General features: G+C 39.3%; 1 protein-coding gene across 1 annotated transcript in view; it reads left to right on the forward strand.

Moving 5' to 3' along the window:
* Positions 1-23265, forward strand: part of RNF125 (ring finger protein 125) — a 48167-nt gene that overhangs the window by 12743 nt on the left and 12159 nt on the right. The window contains exons 3-5 of the mRNA XM_087439109.1: positions 14319-14472; positions 18674-18768; positions 21148-21238. Coding sequence (XP_087295235.1) covers positions 14319-14472; positions 18674-18768; positions 21148-21238 — 340 coding nt within the window. The remainder of the gene's footprint in view (positions 1-14318; positions 14473-18673; positions 18769-21147; positions 21239-23265) is intronic.

Here is a 23265-nt window from a genome sequence, read left to right on the forward strand (position 1 = left end):
GGGTGTGTGACTGTGTGTGTGTGTGTGTGTGTGTGTGTGTGTGTGTGTGTGTGTGTAGGGGCGGGGTTGCATAGAGCAAGAGCGGAAGCCCACTTAATGTCTTCTTTGGACGGCCGACTGACTCATTTGATGAAGCGCCAGGGCAATACCGCAATGGCTAGTAAGTGCTTGTGGCTTACCGGGAGAAAAGAAGTACCGTATTATAAATGCAAATGCACAGAATGCTGTCAAAAGGACTTAGGTGGTCCTGGACATCTATAGCCTAGTGCCTGAGAAGCAGTTTTCACCACTGAAAAGCCCAGCAGTGAGCCAGGGAGAAAAATCTGCAGCCCACACAATGTTTTAAATAAAGAGTGTCCTGGGCATTATTTTGTGGCTGTATTTTCAGGGCCGCCTGCCGTTTCAGCTTTGTACTTTAAACTCAAGGCTGACTTACCCTCTGTCTGATTACCGATGATGTTTTTTCCCAGCTGTCCAGATGTAGCTCATTGACATAATATCCCAAGGCCAATATGGAAGCCCAGGTGTTGTTGTGTAACAGTATAAAATATATTGATTAGTTCAGGGCAGTAATAACCTCAGGATAACCACGTTTAAATTTAATCTGTTAGCATTCAAACGTTAAAGTTGCGCCAAAGATGCACAGTGGGCAGCAAGTTGAAGATTCCTTTTGTAGAACTGAATTGAGCAACTTTGCGATTGGAAATTGTTATCTGATTGGAAGTTGTGTTCCCCAGTTTGGATTTTGAATGCTATGACTTACTGTTTGCAGTGTTTTTGCTTCTGCTAAAGGATAATATAAATTTGCAAAGTGTTAAATCTTTTGTTTAATCTTTGTTAGAGTGAATAGGAACCCAGCAACTGGAAAAATAGTCATGAAGTAGCACAGCAAGGGCTGGACAAATTGCCTTCCCTCACTTTACTGTTCTTTGTTTCAACAAATCTATGTCCATTGTTCTGGCTGTGGGCAGAATTTCCATATTCCTCCTTTTGGCAAATTTACTTGAGCGCCTTCCACTTTGTAAATGTTAACCAGAGTCCCTTCTGCACTGGAGATGGTGAGGGCTGTAAACACCATTTGTACTTCCTAAATGAATTACTCTCTTCCATTGAAGTTAAATTGGAAAATGAAAAAATGCAAATGAAACCTCTCTGTATTATCTCATATTGAAGCTAATTTCCAAACTTGTTGATCTAGGTTTTTTATGCTAATTTCTGTTTATAAATCTATTTCAAATCAAGCAAATATAACAATGGCAACAGTACCTTGAAGGAATAGGTATATAGCACTTGATAAATTGTATTGTGATGCAGTAGAAACAGTGGGCTTGATAGAGAGCAGGATTTGAAATGCGACTGCCTTTAACCAGCTGTGTGCAGTCTCTTTGAATATCAATTTCTTCTTTTTTAAATAGGGTGAGTAATGGAATTTTTGTGAGTATTTGAAATGTAAAAGTAGCACATAATAAAGTCGCAAAACAGTGTCTATTTCCTTCAGAGTCATTCCACAAAGCAAAAACCCATGAATGGGATTATTTCTTATCTCTGTATTTCTTTTGGAATAAAACTGGGCCACAAAAGATAAATCTGTGACATTTCCAAGGTGTCCTAGATAGCCTTACTTTTGGCTTAGTTCTTTTTCCTTTGGTGGACTTGAAGAAGTTCCATTTTAATGTTCTGTCATTTCCAATTGACTTTATTCATATCCTTGTATCAGTTGTCAGAATAGATTTGGGGGAAAGGCTTCCTCCCTCGGCCTTATCTTCTGTTATTGGTGAGCTGGGAAAGAGGGAGAAGATAAGTTGAAGCTGTATAAATGAAACTGAAAGAGAGTGATTTACATTTAAAAGGAATATTCGAAGAAATTTGTTTTCTGATTAGATATGGTAGATACAGGGGAAGAAAAGTTGAAGACAGCTCCGGAAAGGTGACAGAGAGAAAGAAGGGCAGAGTTTAGCTCAGGAGGAAGTTAATGAACTCATGATTGGGCCTGTTGAATGTACAGTAGTCTGATAGGGAGATTCCAAATGGAAATATCCCAGTGGCACTGGGAGAGTGGGTTTGGGGAAAGAGGTCAGAGCTGGAGCTAGGGACTTAGCTAAAAGGATTAAGAGGTTGAAAATGGGCCCAAGTACACACTGGAGCATACATACTATAAGGTACAAAAAGCCACCTCTCCATTGAATTGGGTTGGATTAAGTTTCTCTAAATCACAGAATTTGCCTAATTTTTTAAATGAAACTTGAGGATAATCTTGAAGTGCTTTCAGGTAAATGGATTAAAACGTTCCATTTGTGGTCCAGTATGAGCAGTAGAGCCTGCGCCAAATTAGTGGTTCTCTAAGTAGAGTCTGCCAGTTTCCTGATGCATTTTAAATTGACCCAGGGAGCCTGCCTGGTGGTGCAACCGGTTAAGTGCACGCGCTCTGCTTTGGTGGCCCGGGATTCGCCGGTTCGGCTCCCGGGTGCGCACAGACGCACCTGTCACGCCATGCTGTGGCGCCATCCCATATAAAATAGAGGAAGATAGGCACAGATGTTAGCTCAGGGCTAATCTTCCTCACAAAAAAAAAATAAAAATAAACTGACCTAGAAATATGCATCAGTGCTTTCATTCTTTTTTTTAATTTTAGTATATTTTATTTAAAAATTTTTTTATTGGGGACCAGCCCAGTGGCATAGCGGTTAAAGTGTGCGTGCTCGGCTTCGGCGGCCCAGGCTTCGTAGGTTTGGATTCCGGGCACACACCGATGTACCACTTGTCAAGCCATGCTATGGCGGAGTCCCATATAAAGTGGAGGAAGATGGGCACAGATGTTAACCCAGGGCCAGTCTTCCTCAGCAAAAAGAGGAGGATTGGCAACAGAGGTTAGCTCAGGGCCAATCTTCCTCACACAAAAAAATTTTTATTGTGGTGTAATTGACATGTAACGTTATATTAGCTTCAGATGTACAACATAATTATTTGATATTTATATGTATTGTGAAATGATCACCACAAAAAGTTTAGTTAACATCCGTCACAATACATAGTTACAAAAAATGTTTTTTCTTGTGATGAGAACTTTTAAGATCTACCCTCTTAGTAACTTGCAGATATGTAATACCTATTAGTTACTATAGTCACCATGCTGTACATTACATCCCCAGGACTTACTTACTTTATAAGTGAAAGTCTGTATCTTTTGACCCCCTTCACCCATTTTGCCCACCTCCCACAGTGCTTTCATTCTTACAGGAGATATGCGATCCCAAAGACTTCTTTTTTAACCTAACATTAAAGCTACTTATGCTATTATTTATTATAGAAATTTATTACCTACTTATGTATTATCTATTAGTGAAGGTTCTCCAGAGAAACAACCAATAAGATATATATATGGAGAGAGAGAGAGAAAGAGAGAGATTAATTGATTTTAAGGAATTGGTTTACGTTATTGAGGATAATCTCTTCAAGTCAACTGTTACTTGTAGTCACATCTACAAAATACCTTCACAGCAACACCTAGATAAGAGTTTGATTAAATAACTGAGTACTATAACCTAGCCAAGTTGACACATAACACTAACCATCACATCTGGCAAACAAGTTTTTAAGGGTTATTAAAATCTGGTTATCAAAAACAAAAATTAGATCATTATCAGGCTTTACTAGAAGACCCTTCAGAATTCTACTCAGAAGTCTGGCTGTCAGGCAACCATGGACACACCCACATGTTGCTCAAGCAGACAATGGGGAATCCACACAATTTTCTTACAATTAAAATTGTTGTTCATGGGCCGCCCCGTGGCTTAGCGGTTAAGTGCGTGCGCTCCGCTACTGGTGGCCCGGGTTCGGATCCGGGCGCGCACCGATGCACCACTTGTCCGGCCATGCTGAGGCCGCGTCCCACATACAGCAAATAGAAGGATGTGCAGCTGTGACATACAACTATCTACTGGGGCTTTGGGGGAAAAATAAATAAATAAAATTATAAAATAAATAAATAAGTAAAAAATAAAATTGTTCATTTAGCTTCATCCTTATCATTTTGGTTTGCTGTGGTTGTTTGGTTAGATTTGCTGTTGTATGGGGTGCATTCATTTATTCATCCAGCAAACATCTCCTGCTCTGTGCTGAGCACATAGGCACAAATGCTCTCCTCTAGGAGCTTCCATTCTCATGAGGAAGGTGCACAATGAACAAGATACGAGTGTTAAGTATATAGTTTGTTTTATAGTGATACATTAAGATTTAGAGAATAGGGCCGGCCCTGTGGCTTAGCGGTTAAGTGTGTGCACTCCGCTGCTGGCGGCCTGGGTTCGGATCCCGGGCCCGCACTGGCGCACTGCTTCTCCGGCCATGCTGAGGCCGCGTCCCACATACAGCAACTAGAAGGATGTGCAGCTATGACATACAACTATCTAGTGGGGCTTTGGGGGAAAAAAATAAATAAATAAAAAATTAAAAAAAAAAAATTTAGAGAATAAGGCGAAGAAATGGGATAGAAGTGTGTGGGGGAGTTGCACTTTTAGAATATTTAGAGCAGTGCTTCTCAAATTAACTGTTGTAAAGAACCAGTGAGGTTTTTTTGTTTTGTTTTAATTTCCAGCCCATCACAGACCAGTACTTTTATAAAATAAAAAACATATTATGGAAAAATGAAATTTAAAAATACCAAAGATATATAAAATACAAGCCCTCATTATAAAAATTATTATTAGATTCAACAGGCATAAAGTTACCCTGTCAGATTTCTATACAAGTTTCCAAATACTTCTGTCAATTTCTATACTTAATTAAGCATGAACTATAATTAACATGGCCTCATTTTGGGCAGCCTTGGTTTAGAGGAAGGTGGAGGGTGAGGAAGCTAGTTGAGTTGGAGCAAAGTGAGTGAGGGGCCGTTGTATGGGATGTGGGGGCATTCATGAGAAGTTTGGCTTTTTATCTGAGTGAGGATTTTGAGCAGATTCATGGCATGAGCTAATTTAAAAGGATCGCTGTGGCTGCTATATTGAGAATAGACTGTAGTGGGAAGAGCAGGATCAGGAGGGTGAGGTAGGAGGCCCTTGTAATAATTCAGATAAGAGAGACCAGGACCAGCATGGGAACAATGGAGGTGGTGAGAATGGTAGGATTTTAGATCTAGTTGAAGGTGCAGCTAACAAGATGGATTTAATGTGGAGTGTGAGAGAAAGTGAGGAGTCAAGGATGACTGCAAAGTGCTTGGCCTGAGCAGAGGCTGGAGTTGCCCTGAGATGGGAAAGACTGAGAGGTTGGGATCAGGGTTAAGTCAGGAATTCAGTTACTGACAAGTCAAGTTTGAGACAACCAAGTGGAGATGTTGAGTAGGCAATTGAATATATGAGTGTGGAGTTCAGAGGAAGATATGGGTTGTAGATAAATAAAATTGGAAATCATAAGCATATACTTGGTATAAATCCATGGGACTGGATAGCTCATCAAGGAGTAAGTATAGTTAGAAAAGCATAGAGGTCCAAGGACTGAGCAGTGGTGCACACCAACATTTAGAAACCGGGACTTGAAACCCAGAAAAGCAGCAGCCAAAGGGGTAGGAAGGAAAGCACCTGGTGTCCTGGAGGAGGCCAAGCGAGTACAAGAAGTATTTTCAAGGAAAGAGGGCTGCACTGAATCCAGTGCTGCTTAAAGGTCAAGTAGATGAAGACTGAGAACTGATCATTGGATCTAGTAATGTGGAGGCTATTGGTGACCTTGACAAGAGCAGTTTCAGTGGAATGGTGGGCTCCAAAGCCTAATTGAAGTGGGTTCACCAGCAATCAGACGAGCAAATTAGAGACAGGGAGTAAAGAAAGCCCTTTCATAGAGTGGAGAGGCAAAGGGAAGGAGAGAGATTGGGACAATAGCTTTAAGAGAAGAAGAATTTTGTATACTGATGGAAATAAATGAATAGTGAGGAAAAAATTGATGCACAGGAGACAGGAGAGAATTGCAGGAGCAAGGCCCTTGAGTAGGGGAGAAGAGCTAGGATTTACAGTGGGGGCTTGGCCTTAGCCAGGAGAACGGACAGTTCATCCATATAAGGAGGATGTAGAGTATTAAATAGGCACAGGTGCAGGTAGTTGAATTGAGGTAGTGGGAGTTTGTAGACATTCCCATCTCATTGCAAGTTATCATTGACATGACGTGTGACCCGTGATTTGACTTGAAGACAAAACTTTGCAGTTTGAATATAAATCATCCATGACCCTGAGCTAAAACAAGTGTATACAGAATGTCTCCTCCTCCCAATGTACTTGGGTAAGTGTCAAAATGGGATGAGTAGAGTCTTTTGTACCATCAAGATCCAAAAACTCTTGAGAGCCATTGCACTAATAAAGGAATGCTACTTCCCATGTTGCCTCTACTGTAAGGTCTGGCACTTAGTAGGGGTTAGAAATTAGTTGAATTAAAGAATGGCTCTAAAACAAAAGGCAGTTTGGATACTTTTGTAAACACCCCTGAAGTGGGGACAACCACTGATGCTATTCTGATGCTATGCAGTTTGAGTGATAGATAGGAGTTCCATGATAGCTTGTGAACTCCATTCCTTTTATATGGTACTCATCTGTGCCTGTATTACTGAGAATTTCAGAAAGATGTAATTAAGCCTCCTCTGGTGGTTGGACTGCTCTGTGTTTACTTAGCAACATTAGGGTTGTCATATGCAAATTAAATATTAGCGACCTATTAAATTATGTATTCTCTAACAAACAGAACCTAAATGATGTAGCAGATTGAGTTTTATGCTGAGATTCTCCTTAGAACCTGGTCCAAAGGCCAGCAGCACTACAGAATCTCAGGCCCCACCTCAAGTCTACTGAATCAGAATCTGCATTTTAATAAGATGCCCAGGTGATTTATATCCACTTTCAAGTTTGAGAAGTACAGCCTTAGATAACCCTATTTAATTGACAGTAAGATACAGTAAGTTGAGGACAGTGTTTGAGAGTTATAGAGAGGCACCCCTGTAAGATTTTAGGCTAAAGGAAATAAAATTTTCCTTCGGGGGCTAAATTTGGAGTATAGAGATATGCAGAGTCAATTTTTGGAGGCTGAAAGATTCCCAGGATGGACTTTGAGTGTAATGTAATTGAATACATAAACACAAAGAGGAAGTCTTGAGGAGCAGTGCGTGGCTTGGAGGGCCTGTGCTCTAAGAATAGCTGAACTTGGGCCTGTCCAGGCTGATCCATCATTGGTGAAGAGGGAATGGGGTGTGTGTGTGTGTGTGTGTATTGCCCTATATTGGAATGTTTTAGCCTGAGACTCTTATCATCACTTTGAATAACAAAAGCAACTCCTCTAATTCTATTTACATTTTCAAGCTCACCAAGCCAGCTCAAGATTTTAATTCGGGTTCGTATTGGCATACCCACAGTGAGGCAGCCTAGTGTTGAGAACATAAATAAAAGGTTAGACCGGTCACATGTTGCCAATGGCTTCTTCCAGAACCCCATTTAGGGACCACCTCTGGATACTTATTTTGCCTGTCTAGCCCTAGGCCCCATGGAACCCCTCATGCATCCCTTTCCTCTTAGGGTTCAGTTTTACCTTTTAAGATTGGATCCATTATTTTAGCCAGTGTCCTCAGCACCCCTTTCCCTGTTCCCTGCAATCCTTTGCTGACCTCTTCATTACAAGAGTTTTAGTGCTAATCACTTAATTTAGGGGAACAGAAAGGGGTTAATAAAATAACCAGTGGGAGTGGGCTAATTAAGTTTCCAGCTGGTTTCTAAGTTCTTAGAGTCATCATTTAGGGCCTGGGTGATTTCTTCAGGAGCTACAAAATCAACAGGGGTGAAGCAAGTGATGTAAATGAATGTGGAGGGTGAGTACCCCACAAGAAGGGACACCAACCTGTGTGGCTGCTCGGGAGTGCGAGTCCAGATTTGCAGTTGACTAGCTTTTCAAGAGAAGCCAGGTATTTGGGTTTGTGTATGATTTTAAAGCAATGGCAACTCATTCAGAATTTTTGAAAACATTGAACCAGTCTAAAAAAAAAAGCAATTGACTTCCATCCTCAGCTTCTTTCTATCTTTCACCTAAATTCTCCTCATTCTAATTATGTCTTTTATTTTTTATTTATTTATTTTTTTGTGAGGAAGATCAGCCCTGAGCTAACATCCATGCCAGTCCTCCTCCTTTTTTTTTTCCTTTTTCTCTCCAAAGCCCCAATAGATAGTTGTATGTCATAGTCGCACATCCTTCTAGTTGCTGTATGTGGGACACGGCCTCAGCATGGCCGGAGAAGCGGTGCGTCAGTGCGCACCCAGGATCCGAACCCGGGCCGCCAGTAGCAGAGCGTGTGCACTTAACCGCCAAGCCACTGGGCCACTCCTAATTGTGTCTTTTATAATTCATCATTCTCAACCACGTTATGGAGGGGGGAAGAGAGGCAGACAAATAGGAATCCCTTATCTCCTTAGGTTTGTGTTCATTTCTATCCCTTGTGTTCTTCCAGAAGGACGTAGCACTCTTATTTATTAATGGGAACGTTGGGCCCTGCCCAGAAAATTCTCCTTTGGGCAATTCCTCATAACTGATTTAGTTATTTCAATTTATTGAGCATTTACTGAGGTTGCATGGGGCTGCATGGGAGGTAGGCCTACAAGATTCTGAATGGTTCTGTGCTGTATATATTTCTGTGGTCTTCATGCAGTGTTGGTGTTACCGACCTGTTGTCACTGTGGCATTTTTGTTTTGTTGTAATTTTCAGCTTTATTGAGGTGATACAGTACAATTGACACAAAGTGTACAGGTTGATGAATTTTGGTAATTGTATAGAACCCTATAACCATCAGCACAAACCAGATTTAGAACAGTTAATTCCATTGCCCTAGAAAGCTCCCTCAAATCCTTTGCAATCAATCCTCTTCCCAAACCCCCAGCCCCAGGCAACCCCATCTGCTGTCTGTCACTAAGTTTTGGAATTATGTTGTAAGTAGTCTTTTGTGTTTTGACTTGTTTCACTTAGCCTAATGGGGCATATATTTGTTGTCATTTGGTACGTCGTAAGTCCTTTTGCCTCTTCTTCCAGAATAAATCCTAAATCTGTCTGTCCACTTACACTGTCTACTGCTACTCTGCTGGTCTAAACCACCATCCTTTCTTGAACTGACTCTTACAATGGACTTAAAACTGGGCTCCTTGCTGTGGCTCTTGCACCTCTGTAAACCATTCTTCAGACAGGAACCAATGATCTATATAATGTAAACAAAGTCATGTCACCTCCTGCTTAAAACCCGCCAATGCCTTCCCAATACTCTTAGCTATGGCTTTATGGTTTGTCTCCTTCCTACATTACTCTCCCATTCATCTCCAATTCCTCTCTGTTGCAGCCCCCTACATTTTAACCGTGCTGGCTTTCTGTACCTCAGCAAGATGGTCCCTATCTTTTGTACCTTTTGTTTTCAGCTTGGGAAACCATTCCCAGATCTTCCCAAAACTGGTGCCTTCAAATATCATCTCAGGGACCACTCATCTGACTGCTTCCTCTGCCCCACCCACTCTATTTTTATTGTCAACTATTTTATTCTTCTCAAAGTATTTATCATATGCTGGGCTATTTGTTTACCTGCTTATTTCCTCTCTCCCCATTCCAGAACTCTGAGAGCAAGGACTTTAGGCACAGTTTCATCTCTTGCATGTTGAACACTACCTGGCAATAGTAAGCTATTACTAAAAATTTCAGCAGTCGTGGCTGGCCCCGTGGCAGTGGGTAAGTGCGCACGCTCTGCTGCGGGCGGCCTGGATTTGGATCCCAGGAGCGCACCAATGCACCACTTTATCAGGCCATGCTGTGGCGGCGTCCTGTATAAAGTGGTGGAAGATGGGCACAGATGTTAGCCCAGGGCCAGTCTTCCTCAGCAAAAAGAGGAGGATTGGCGTGGATGTTAGCTCAGAGCTGATCTTCCTCAAAAAAAAAAAAAAAAAAAATTTCGCCAGAGAATGCGTGCTTATATGGGTGGGTCTTGGGAGATTTGAGCAGATTTATGCATTCTCTCATAAAGTCTTCATTATAACCATGGACTAACTATGCTTGCTAAAAGCCACACAAATTAACTTTTAAAAGTTTTGTATTTTTTCTCTTCAGCCTTTTATTATATTTCAAATCATTCTGTGTTCTTTAAATTTATTTAAATAATCATAAATGCAATGTAATCTTTTCTTCACACTGAATTTGGATGCCCTTAAAAAATATTTTTAAAAATATTTTTCTCTTCAAATCACATCCTATTAAAAAATTTCAGGTCTCTCATCCTCCTAACATTTCCCTTCCTAATTTTCCAAATAGATTTTTCTCAGGCGTAAAGAAAACTTAAGTCATAGTAAAGTTAAGTAAAGTTACACATGGTTAAGTGAAGAAATATTAATTTATAGTAGGTGATTAATTTTCCCCAACATTTTATTATGAAAAATTTCAAACATACAGCTAAGTTGAAAGAATTATACAGTGAACACCCATATATCCACTACCTAGATTCTACAATTGTTAATTTTGCTTTTGTCTCTCACTTTAACACATACCTATCCATCCGTCAATCCATCTTATTTTTTGATGCATTCAATAGTAGTTTGCAAATATCAGCACACTCTATCCCTTCTCATATCAGCATGCATAATATTAACCAGAGTTCAATATTTGTTTATGTTTTTTTTAAGGTAAATTACATATTTAGCGAAATGTGTAGATCTTAGGTATAACATTGACTGAGTTTTGACAATTGTTTAGCCCAGACCCCTATCAAGATCTAGAATATTTTCATTACCCCCAGAAAGTTCCTTCATGCCCCTTCTCAGCCAGTCCCTCTCCACGTACCCTAATAGGTAACGACTGTTGTGATTTTTTTTTCTACCATAGATCAATTTCGCGTATTCTAGAACCTCATATAAGTGGACTTATACAGATGCGCTCTGTTGTATCTGGCTTCTTTCACTCAGTATGTTTTTGAGAGTCACCCATGTTGTTGCATCTATCAGTAACTTGTTCTTTTTTGTTGCTGTGTAGTATTCTATTGTAGGAATATGCCACGCTTTGTTTATTCATTTTCCTGTTGATGGACACCTGGGTTGTTTCCAGCTTGGGGCTATTATGACAACATGCCTTATGAATATTCTCGTACTAATGGACATATGTTTTCATTTCTCTTGAGTAAATGCATGGGCTTGGTATTGCAGGGCCGAGGGGTGCCTGTATGTTTTGTTTTATAAGAAACTACCAGACCATTTAACCCAAGTGGCAGTAGGAGATTAATTTTTTAAAAGAATCGTTTATTATATAGGTAATATGGTTATATGGTTCAAACTTAAAATTCGACAATTAAAATACCCTCCTTCTCCACACACCCCCTCTTTCCAGTTCCCATTTCTCCAAGAGGTAGGTAAATGTTCTTTCTTTATTCTTCTAGATAAAGGATAGATCTACAAACCTACAAGTGCTTATACTATATACATGGTTCTACACTTTGCTTTCTAAGAGGTTTTATTTTTTAATTATCTTGTCTATGTGCCTTGTTATATAGTTTATATATATATTCATTACCTAAACCTGAATAACCCCGTATGAATTCTAATTAGACAATTCATAAAATGCTTGATCACTTGTATACTTTTTAAGCTAATGTACTAGAGTAGGGATGTTAAATTCTCCAGTTCTCGTGACTTGAATTTGATGACTGTACCTTTAAGGAGAGAGTTTTAACCTCAGATCTTTTTGAACTAAGCAGTTCTGCAATCTAGTTTCTGCGTCCCAGAAAGTGAGACTTAAGCTGCAGTGGCATCCAATTCCTTTCCTTATTTGTAACACTTCTAAAAGTTGTAGTTTTTATATATCATAACCAGTAAGTTCAGTCTGTTCCAAAACACCTTGGTCTTGATGTGTTTTCTCTGTTTAATAATCACTTTTATTAAAACAAGTACAGCTAATTGACTGATCTACCAGGTTTGCAACTAATATTGTCACATAATGCAATAACATCTATATGTAACACCACTGTACAGATGTAGGGAGGTTATAGTGAGGGACTTGATAAAACATGCAAGTATGCTCCTTTTCATGAATATCTACTAGGCATTTCCATTGCTGTAGTTATCAATTGTAGTTACAAAAACATGTGCACAGCGCTTACAAAATGACAGCGGAAATGTACTCTGTATAAAGCCCACTGGTTTATACATCGATGATCTTATAATTTTGCTGCTTCTGCTAGTCACTAGGAGGAATTGAGGTGATTAAAAAACTTTACCGACTTTGAACCCTTACTGAAACTGAGAATCAAAGCACTACTGTACCCTGGCTGCGCGACCTTGGCAACTTGTTACCCCTCTCAACCTCGATTTGCCATCAGTCAAGTGAGGAGAGAGCAGAGCAGCCTTTTAGGATTACTGTGAGGGCTCTGAGATGGTGTATATCAGTGCCCACTGCAGGGCTTGGCACCAATATTAGCCTTCTGCTTGTGTTGGCATAAAACTCAAATAAGTTGTGAGAAAAGTGAGAAGACTTTTTAGTTGTCAAAAAACAGTGCTGTCTGCTTGCCTCTAAGTTATGTAAGCAAATAATTCATATCTGAACCATAGGTGTTGTATTAGAAATGTGAATTATGAGTTGAGCATTTGGACCATTTGTAATAAATGCCTTTCAAGACTACATTTTGAGACCCAATTCTTAGGGACTCAAAGAAACGCAAGGGCAGACTGTGCCTTAGAACTTACAATCACCTGAGGCAGAGAGCAGTAAAACCACAGCGGAGGACTTAGGTTTCTTGATTCCGGAAGTGTTGCTCTTTCCAACTGAGGCAGCTGTGGTGGTGGAAAGAAAGGTTACTGAATTTTGGACCAGAAAACCCCAGCTTCAGACTAACCAAACTCAGGCACTTTCTATAGATGTGACCTTGCAGAAGTAATTTAACCTCTGTGTACCTCAATTTCTTCCTCTATAAATGGAAATAATGATCTTTCTTAGGGGTTTGTTAGGGTTAAATGAATTAAGGTATGTGTAAGTGTTTTTAAAATTGTAAAAACTCAGTGTATCAAGTTTGAGATTATATCAAAATAAAAAGTTACAATAATAACACAAACACCTAGGAAAAAAGGGTAGGAACCGAGGCACATCTGGGGTTCTAAATAAAGAGTGGGACAGTCCCTTCAAGCTGTTGCTGAATCAGTCTTTATGTCACTTTGTTTAGTATTCTACTTCAGAGAGAGGTTGAATACTCAACTTCAGATGTTCGCTTAGTCTGGCCGTCATCAGGCGCTCTTGCCTTCTGCAGGGGATCGTGGGCACTTTGATTAAGGTCCCACCAGATTGTATCTGATATGAGGTTAGTTTCTGCAGAGCAAAATCAGAATGCTATTGCAAGAAAAAGGGGAAATGGATGCTGGGCAAGCATAAACATCAAGCAGATGCCTCAAGAACAATGCAAATGTCAGCATCCTCTGTGTGCACATAAGAATTTTATAAACAGAAGCAGAAGAGAGTACTTTTAAGAACCAGTAATAGCTAGTATAATTGGGAGTTCAGTTTACGAAATTTCATTGAACTGTATAGCTATGATATGTGAACTTTTCAGTAGGTATATAGTATACTTAAATTTTAATGCCATGTATTAATACTCCCAAATAGATAATTATATGCTGAGTACTTTAAGACCTATCAGATCATGCTAGCTAAATGCTCATTTTTATTTCCGTGTGCATTTAGCCTTCAACAGCTCCTATAAATAGGTTAAGATTTTCTGTGAATTCTGTTGATTATGTTAAGATTTTATTATGATCATCTTTAAATAAACCAGAGAATATATTTCTTGACTTGGAGGACATTCCTAAGAGTGGTGATACTGATCAGATAATTTTCTATGTCTGGGGAAGACTTTAAAATTATTTTATGAAGAATTATAATGTGTCTGGTATTTTTACCTCTTAGAGTTGCTATTTTCATATCTAACACCTAAAATCTCACAGAGCAAAGACCTATTTTCCCAAAAAATTTTAGGTAAAATAGGATTAAAGAAAATAAAGAACACAGTGGCTATCCTTTGAGTTATAGTTTTAACTCTGTTTTTGGAATGCTGTTTCACCACTTTGTCTGTATTTTGTTTAAATGTGTGCAGTGCATGTGGTGACGTGTGACCCCCAAGAAGTCTTACTGGGAAGGTAAGACTCTGGCAAGTGTAGGATGCAAATGCACCTTTAGTTTGGCAGAATAGCTCACAGTGCACGAAGTATCATTAAAATACAGTTTACACACATCAACACATAGTGGTGGCTCCTTCATACCTTTTAAGGAAAATGATGTATTCTTGGTTTGTTTCGGGTAGGTTCTGCCGTTCCTGTATTGCTACCAGTCTAAAGAACAATAAGTGGACCTGTCCTTATTGCCGGGCATATCTTCCTTCCGAAGGAGTTCCAGCAACTGATGTAGCCAAAAGAATGAAATCAGAGTACCAGAAATGCACCGAGTGTGACACCCCGGTATGTGACCCTTGCGTGTGCTGGTGATTACCGGCTTAGACCTCTGACAAAATTGTCATGCAGCTAATCACTTCAGCTATGCCTTTAACCTCATCCTACCCCGACTTTCTAAAGTTTATTGTCTCAGCCTCTCCCCTTCCTTTCTCCAATTTCATGTACGTAGGCTACAGTAAAATTGTCACCTGACTCTGACCACCACCTAATTTTTCAAACAGATGCTTTCATTGACCACCCCCATTTCCTCTCTTCCCATTACTCCCATGACCCCCTATTGTGTGGCCTCCATTCCTGCTCCTCTATTGCAGCCCACCAGTGAATAGCTTTATTATCAAATCCAGTGGCATAGTTCCTCCTATATTATTCGGAACTCTGCAGTGTTTGTCTCTATTAATCACTTCCTCCTTGTTGCATTTTTCCTCTTTGATACTATACTGGCCTGATTGGATCATTCGAGGTCTTGGAGGCCATGTCAAAGATTCTAGATTTTATCCTAAATGCAGTAGTGAGTCATAGAAAAAGAGGAAGCTTTTGATCAGGTTTATATTTTTAAGATATCACTCTAGCATGTGCGTGGTCAATGGTTTGAAGGGGGCAAAAGTGGAATTGGGGAAGCCAGTTAGGTGGCTGTTAGGATGGGTTCGGTAAGTAGGCTGAATTAGGGTGATAGCATTAGATCTGGAATAAGAGGTTGTTTCAAGGCGTATTTAGGAGAGAGAATTGAAAGAAATTGGTAATTGACTGGATGTAGGGGTAAGTGAGAATGAAATGTCAAAAATGCCTCCCAGGTTTCTGATGTGAGTAGGTGAGGGAGCAGATTTGGAGAAGAATCCAGAGTTAGGTTTTAGATACGTTAAGTTTGAGCTGCTGATGGGCCGGCCCGGTGGCTTAGCGGTTAAGTGCTCACGCTCCGCTGCTGGTGGCCCGGGTTCGGGATCCCGGGCGCGCACCGACGCACCGCTTCTCTGGCCATGCTGAGGCCAAGTCCCACATACAGCAACTAGAAGGATGTGCAGCTATGACATACAACTATCTACTGGGGCTTTGGGGAAAAAAAAAACAAGGAGGAGAATTGGCAATGGATGTTAGCTCAGGGCTGATCTTCCTCACAAAAAAAAAAAAAAGTTTGAGCTGCTAAGGGGAGGATATTTAGATATACCAGTCTAGAGATCAAAAGAGAGATGGTGTACTGAGGATCTGAATTTCCTTAGAGAACCTTTCTTTGTTCATTGTTAGTGTAAATTAATGTAAAGCCCATTACACTTTCTCTTAGCACTCTGTGCTTTCCCTTTATAGTGTTTATCACCATTTGTCATTATGCTTCTATGATTTTTTAATTTCATGTCTATTATCCCCACCAGATTTAAGTTCCATGAGGGTAAGGACTGTGTCTGGTTTTTTTTTTTTGTGAGGAGATCAGCCCTGTGCTAACATCTGCCAATCCTCCTCTTTTTTCTGCTGAGGAAGACTGGCCCCGGGCTAACATCGGTGCCCATCTTCCTCCACTTTATCTGGGACGCCGCCACAGCATTGGGTGCCAAGCAGTGCGTCAGTGTGCGCCCGGGATCCGAACTGGCGAACCCCAGGCCACCGCAGCAGAGCTCGCGCACCCAACGGCTTGGGTCACTGTGCTGGCCCCAGGACTGTATCTGTTTTATTGGCAATATGTACCCAGCACTTTGAAACGTGACTGGCACACAGGAAGGGCTCCATGCGTTTTTTTTTTTTTGAATATTTATGTAAGATTCAATAATCTATTCATGGCTGACTGACTACAGAATTTATTCATGGTCTCTCACTTATTCTTTGTGATTTTGGGCAATTATTAATCTAAGTTTTTGTTTACCTCCTTGAAAAATGAGGAAAAAGGTAATGTTTGTGTCAAAGTCTGGTTGTAAAGGTAAATCATAAAACATATGGCTTTTAGCACTGTCTGGAATATTGTAAATGCTCAAAATCAATAGCTTTTTACATTCATAATAATAGATTGTTGCTTATTTTTACTTCGATACTTTTTGTCAGATATGAAATTCAAGATGCACAAAATTAAACTCATCGTATTATTCCATCATCCAGTTCTTTATCTCACCTTTGGGGTCTGTCAGAAACAAGAAAATTCTCTCAATTATCTTGGGTGGAAATCCCCTTCTTTTTTTAATCCACTCATTTCTGATTATTCACAAGGATTTTGATTTTTCCTTTGAGATATTTCTTCTGTCTCTTCCTTTTCATGTTATTCCTCTTGCCAGGGATACTGCCATTCCTTCTATAGCCATTTTATTTATTTATTTATTTATTTATTTTTTTGGTGAGGAAGATCAGCCCTGAGCTAACATCCTTGCCAATCTTCCTCTTTCTGCTGAGGAAGACTGGCCCTGAGCTAACATCTATTGCCAGTCCTCCTCCTTTTTTTACCCTAAAGCCCCAGTAGATAGTTGTATGTCATAGTTGCACATCCTTCTAGTTGCTGTATGTGGGACACCGCCTCAGCATGGCCTGACAAGAGGTGCATTGGTGCGCACCCGGGATCCGAACCCCGGGCCGCCAGTAGCGGAGCGCGCGCACTTAACCACTAAGCCATGGGGCTGGCCCTCTATAGCCATTTTATTTTTTTTTTTTTTAGATTTTATTTATTTTATTTTTTCCCCCCAAAGCCCCAGTAGATAGTTGTATGTCATAGCTGCACATCCTTCTAGTTGCTGTATGTGGGACTCGGCCTCAGGATGGACGGAGAAGTGGTGCCTCGATGCGCACCCGGGATCCGAACCCGGGCCACCAGCATCGCAGCGCGCGCACTTAACCACCAAGCCACAGGGCCGGCCCTCTATAGCCATTTTAGACTCTACTGATTCTTCAGAGTCTAGGCCGCATCTCCATTCCATGAAACCTGGCCTTTGTATGCCAGTCCCCAATATCAAACGGTTTCCTATGCACTTGTATCTTTTTTTTTCCCTCCTTTAGAGTGTAAGCACCCTCACAGCAAGCACAGTGGCTTATGTTTCCTCTGTCCTTTCTTAGAATGCCTTACATAATTTTGTGTCTAGAGTAGAATGAATTATCAATTCATTTGTCAGTACATAGTCCCCAAATTGCTAATTTAAATGAGGAATGTTTCTCTTTGTTGATCAAGGAATGCAAAGAGGAAGAAAGAAACTTTTAACAAAAGTCATAAAGAGATGAGAGAGCACTAATGTGCAAGGTTGGATGTTAAAAGTTGTGAAACAGTCTGTTTTAAGACGGCTACCTAGATTGGTCCCAGTTTTTACCTCTTTTAGATGGATATTTGTAAAGCAAGGATTTGTTTTTACTTTTCCACTTGATTTTATTTTTTATCTTGTGTTAAGCAGTTATAACTGTTTCCTTGATACGGTAGGTTTCACATTTGAGGTTTAACTTCCGTAGCTTGGGCAAATTGAAGCAGAGTGGGTTGGCCACCTTACCACAGCTGTACAGAGCTTCCTTTAGCACAAGATTGTATCAGTTTCTAATGACACATTTAGTGGAATATGTGTTATTTAGCAACAGATCCCTCCTGGTTAGGATCTCTGAATGTATATCTGGAGGAACAAGGGTTCTCTATTCTGCCTTGATATATATGGACTGCAAGAGCTGTCTTTTATGTTTACTCTTAATGGGCCCATTAAGTATACTGTGTATTGTCAATTCATGTAACACAACTGGATATACTATAAAACCATGGTATTTGTATCTTTCTGTGAGGCACAGGGTTTCTTTTTACTTACTATGAACATCTCTAAAAATCCTTCCATTTATTCTTTTTCTCTCTCTTTGTTTTCTTTCTTTCTGTCTCTCTTTTTTTTCTTTCCTCCCTCTTGCTCTCTTTTTCCTCTCCCCATTTTCTTTCTCACTTCCTTCTTTCCATCACTGACTTAGGTAATGGCATGCAAAAAAAGTAAATTTGAGATAGTATACATCTTTTCAGTTTACAAAACATATGCTTTCTAGAAGAACCAAATTCAAAACTCAATATTTGGGCCTTCTAAGTATTAAAGAAATTTTAAAATAGTGTTATTCTTGAGAATGCCGTAACTTTGTGTACTGTTGTCATGAATGCATCCTTTTAATCAAGTGTCCTCACGCTATGACCTTATTTGAAATAATGAAAGTCATAAAGCTGGATTACATAAGACTTCATTGAGCCCCTTTCCAACAGTGAGTTTATTTTCAATTTGCTTTTATATAGGTTTGCCTCAGTGAAATGAGGGCACACATAAGAACTTGTCAGAAGTACATAGATAAGTATGGACCACTACAAGAACTTGGGGAGACAGCAACAAGGTTTGTTTCAATACAGTATCGTTTAATGCTAAATTTGATATGCCTGTAAAGAATTTAATGGGCTGGAAAGTTTAACAATTTTATTGTGAAAATATGTATGTAGTTATATTTATCTTAATCATAATACCTGTTATTGGTAATCATTTGTTAATAGCAATAATTATGAAAGAATTTTGCTTTCTTAACTTTAAAAACTTTGCATAGGAGAACCAACAGAAAACCAGAGAGATTGGGGAAACTTCCTCAGACAAGTTTGTATTAAGGAAGATCCAAAAATAGAATGCAGAACTGTTCAATTTCTGCTAGGCTCTGTTTTCTGAGTAATAGATTGTTGAAGTAAATCATGGTTAAGAGGTTATTCATCTTTACTTTTCCATCGCCACCACTCAGTTCTCCAGCTCATTCCCTCTCATTTTGCTGGTTTCTCTTTAAAAGGTAAGAAGTGACATCTCAGGATATATATCCTAACAAGGAAGAACAGGCCTGGGGCAGGCATTCAGAATCCTGTACCTGCTTGGTGCCTAATCTTATAGGGGGCTGAAGGAAGGATGGAGGTGGCTAGTAGGTATAGTGGAGAATATTGATCATTAACTTTTTTTTTTCTTTAAAAAAAGAAAAGAAGCAAATCTAGGTCGTTACCTCTATCCTTATAGCCAGAGTAATTACAAAGTTTGGAGTCTCTCTGTACTGAAGAAATAAAGAAATGATTTGTGTTTTCCTGCATAAGCTGATGACTTGGAAATCATTAAACCTGTTTATAAACTCAGTTATCATAGTGATATTCAGTAGAAGTGTGATTTCTTTCTTCTGAAGGAAAATCTTAGTTCTGCTTTTTTTAAGAAAATACACTCAAAATATAGCTTAAATTTCCTAACCCAGAAGTCTAAATGATTGCCCCATTCCTTTTGTTTTACTAGAGATTGCTTTGCAAATGTACCTGTTATTATAGGATTAGTTTTATACCATGGCATTATAAATTTTAAACGAGTATTTTAGCTCTAAGCAGAGTATGGATTCTGTTAGATTTACTACAAAGACCAATAGGAAGAAAGGATAACAAATGGGTTGAGAAAGCGTGTGGGTTTGATTGCAAAGTTGATAAGCTTTATGAAAATTTAAAAATATATGAAAGCTAATTTAAATCCTAATTTCTCGTGCTACTTAGAATTAAGTAATAAAGAATTAGAATAACAGAAAATGAGAAGGGTTGTTGATTAATCAATCTTACAGGCTAGATTAATATTTGCATTTAAGATAGAAATCTTTGCTTTATAGAAGAACTTACTGCATGATTCAAATTTTTAAAATTCGTATGCAGGGAGCTTGTCCAGAGTACAAGTCTTCGGGAACAGGAACTTATATTTATAATAGAGAGTGAGCAAAAAATTCCAAGCCTCCATATTTTTCCTAAGAATTTAAGGCAGCACTATCCAATAGAAATATAATGCAGAAGACATTTGTAATTTTAAATTTTCTAGTACCCACACTAAAAAAGTAAAAAGAAACAGGTGAAATTAATATTTTATTTTATTTTTTTAATTTTTTATTTATTTTTTTTTTCCCCCAAAGCCCCAGTAGATAGTTGTATGTCATAGTTGCACAGCCTTCTAGTTGCTGTATGTGGGACACGGTTTCAGCATGGCCAGACAAGCGGTGCGTCAGTGCATGCCCGGGATCCGAACCCGGGCTGCCAGCAGCGGAGTGCGCGCACTTAACCGCTAAGCCACGGGGCTGGCCCAATATTTTATATTTTATTTAACTCAATATAGCCAAAAAATTATCATTTGAACATGTAATCAATATAAAAATTGAGATATTTTACATTTTTTTGGTATTAAGCCTTTGACATTCAGTGGGTATTTTATACTTCCAGCATATCTCAATTTGGACTAGCCACATTTCAAGTCGCAATAGACACATATGGCTGACAGCTACTGTATTGGACAGCACAACTGTAAGGGACAAATACTCCTTATGTACACCTGTAGATATATAGGCTAGTGGAGTTGGAGAACAATGACACCCAATTCAGATGTTACCTGAATTAGGAAAGGAAGGAAGAAAAATGGACAGAAAAAGTAAACCAGGGACAGCTGGGTGGTGTGATCCTCAATTTCTCAGTTAACGGGTACTCAGATTGCACTTTCTCCCAAAGACAACAAAGTGTTTCAAGTGTGTTGTAACTGTTTTTCTGTGAGGATACACATTTGCATTTCTCCTGAGAAAAAATTTAGGCACAAAGACCATTATCAGGATAGGAAAAATAATATGAAATCTGAAAGAATGAGAACTGGAAACTAGATTCACCTACATTCTATTTTTCACCTCCAGTTAATTGCCAACAATTTTAGTAATATTTGTATTCTATGCAATTTCCAGGTGTGTATGTCCATTTTGTCAGAGGGAATTAGATGAAGACAGCTTGCTGGATCATTGCATTACTCATCACAGATCAGAAAGGAGACCTGTGGTGAGGATTTTTTCATTGTATATTTCTGCAGTGTCTAAATTCAGTATACATTAGAAAATCCATTTAAAAGGCTTCTATTTATAGACATGATAAAGGATAGTTTATGTCAAGCTTAGGGTGGTTCTATGACTATTAACAATACGAAAGTGTTGAGTTGAAACTGATAAGAATTACTAACCTGCAATCATTCTTTTATTTATGAAATTAGACATCATCTCTTACAGATAATCATGGGCATAATCAACTAAGAAGATCTAAAATGCACAGTTAAGGTATACTAACCATGGTCACGTCCTAAGTTAAAAACATTTTTTAATAATGTAAATAGGGTTATCATGACAATACACTAGAAATGAGAAGTAGACAGTCATTCATCTTTATTAATCAATCTGTTGTTTTATTTCCTAGTCTGAATATTTATCCATATGCTTGCACATTAAATATACATATTGCTCATCATTTCCTAGGTCCATTGTGAGTGCTCCTTTTTTTCTTTTCAACCTGGCATTTTAGTTCTACTTGGCAGTGTAGCTGTTATAGTTTTCGTTTCTGTATAGTTGTGAGGAAAAGCAGAGTGATGATGGAATGATGATCATCATTTACGTAGCCATTTGACTATTTTTGAACACTTTGTTGCCAGTTTTTAGGATTTGAGTTCATATTCTTGGACATTTAAACTTTTCTTTCTTTCTTTTTTTTTTTTTTTTTATAATTTTTATTTATTTATTTTTTTCCCCAAAGCCCCAGTAGATAGGTGTATGTCATAGCTGCACATCCTTCCAGTTGCTGCATGTGGGACGCGGCCTCAGCATGGCTGGAGAAGCGGCGCGTCGGTGCGAGTCCGGGATCCGAACCCGGGCCGCCAGCAGCAGAGCGCACGCACTTAACCGCTAAGCCACGGGGCCGGCCCTAAACTTTTCTTTCTATTGGATTTTTCCTATGAGGGAATTCCTTAGATTGATATTTCTTTGACCAAGAGGGCAAACTTTTTAATAACTCTTGAAATACACTTCTAAAATGCCTTCCAAAAAGTTTGTCAATTTATATTTCTGTCAGCAATTTATGAGTAAACCAGTTTCACCTTAACTTGGCCAAGATTGGCTACATTTATTTTAAAATTGCCCAGGCTTAACAACTATATAGTTATACCTTGAAGATTATTTTTTTCTTTTTTTTTGTGAGGAAGATCAGCCCTGAGCTAACATCCGTGCTAATCCTCCTCTTTTTGCTGAGGAAGACTGGCTCTGAGCTAACATCTATTGCCAATCCTCCTCCTTTTTTTTTCCCCAAGGCCCCAGTAGATAGTTGTATGTCATAGTTGCACATCCTGCTAGTTGCTGTATGTGGGATGCGGTTTCAGCATGGCCAGACAAGCGGTGCACACCCGGGATCCAAACCCGGGCCGCCAGTAGCAGAGTGCGCGCACTTAACCACTAAGCCACGGGGCCAGCCCATGAAGATTATTTTGAATTTTATTTTAGTTTTATATGTATATGTATGTGTGTTGTTTTTATATATATGAGTTTTTGGTTTTATAAATGTAAGTTTGTTTTTTTTTCATAAAATCCTTTTGGGAAGTGGATGAAATTGAAACAAGATAGACAGATGATAGACAATAGATGATAGATAGATAGATAGGTAGATAGTCAGTCCTCACAACAATCCTATGAGATAGGTATGATTATTATCCCCATTTTACAAATGATAAACTGAGGCTCAGAGAGGTTATGTAAGTCTTGCAAGTTAAGTGGCAGAGCTACAATTTGCACACAGTCTAGCTCGAGGGCCTGCATGGTAACACCTGTGCTCTACCAGCATGTTCAAGAGAAAAGCCCCACAGCACAGTCAAAGGTACTTATTATTGATCCTAATGGCTTAGGGGTTTGGTTCTTGGAATGGCTAGCTAGGAGCTTGATATGTATTCTGGGAGCAGGGGAGATTGTCATGGGCTTTTCCTGCTCAAGTTGCTCTGCAGGAGGAACTGGGCTAAGGAGTTGTTTTACGATAGGTCCTTGGGAAGCCAGAGG

Source organism: Ceratotherium simum, chromosome 14, assembly GCF_057802395.1.
Source record: "Ceratotherium simum simum isolate JZ-2026a chromosome 14, ASM5780239v1, whole genome shotgun sequence".
Lineage (NCBI taxonomy): Eukaryota > Metazoa > Chordata > Mammalia > Perissodactyla > Rhinocerotidae > Ceratotherium > Ceratotherium simum.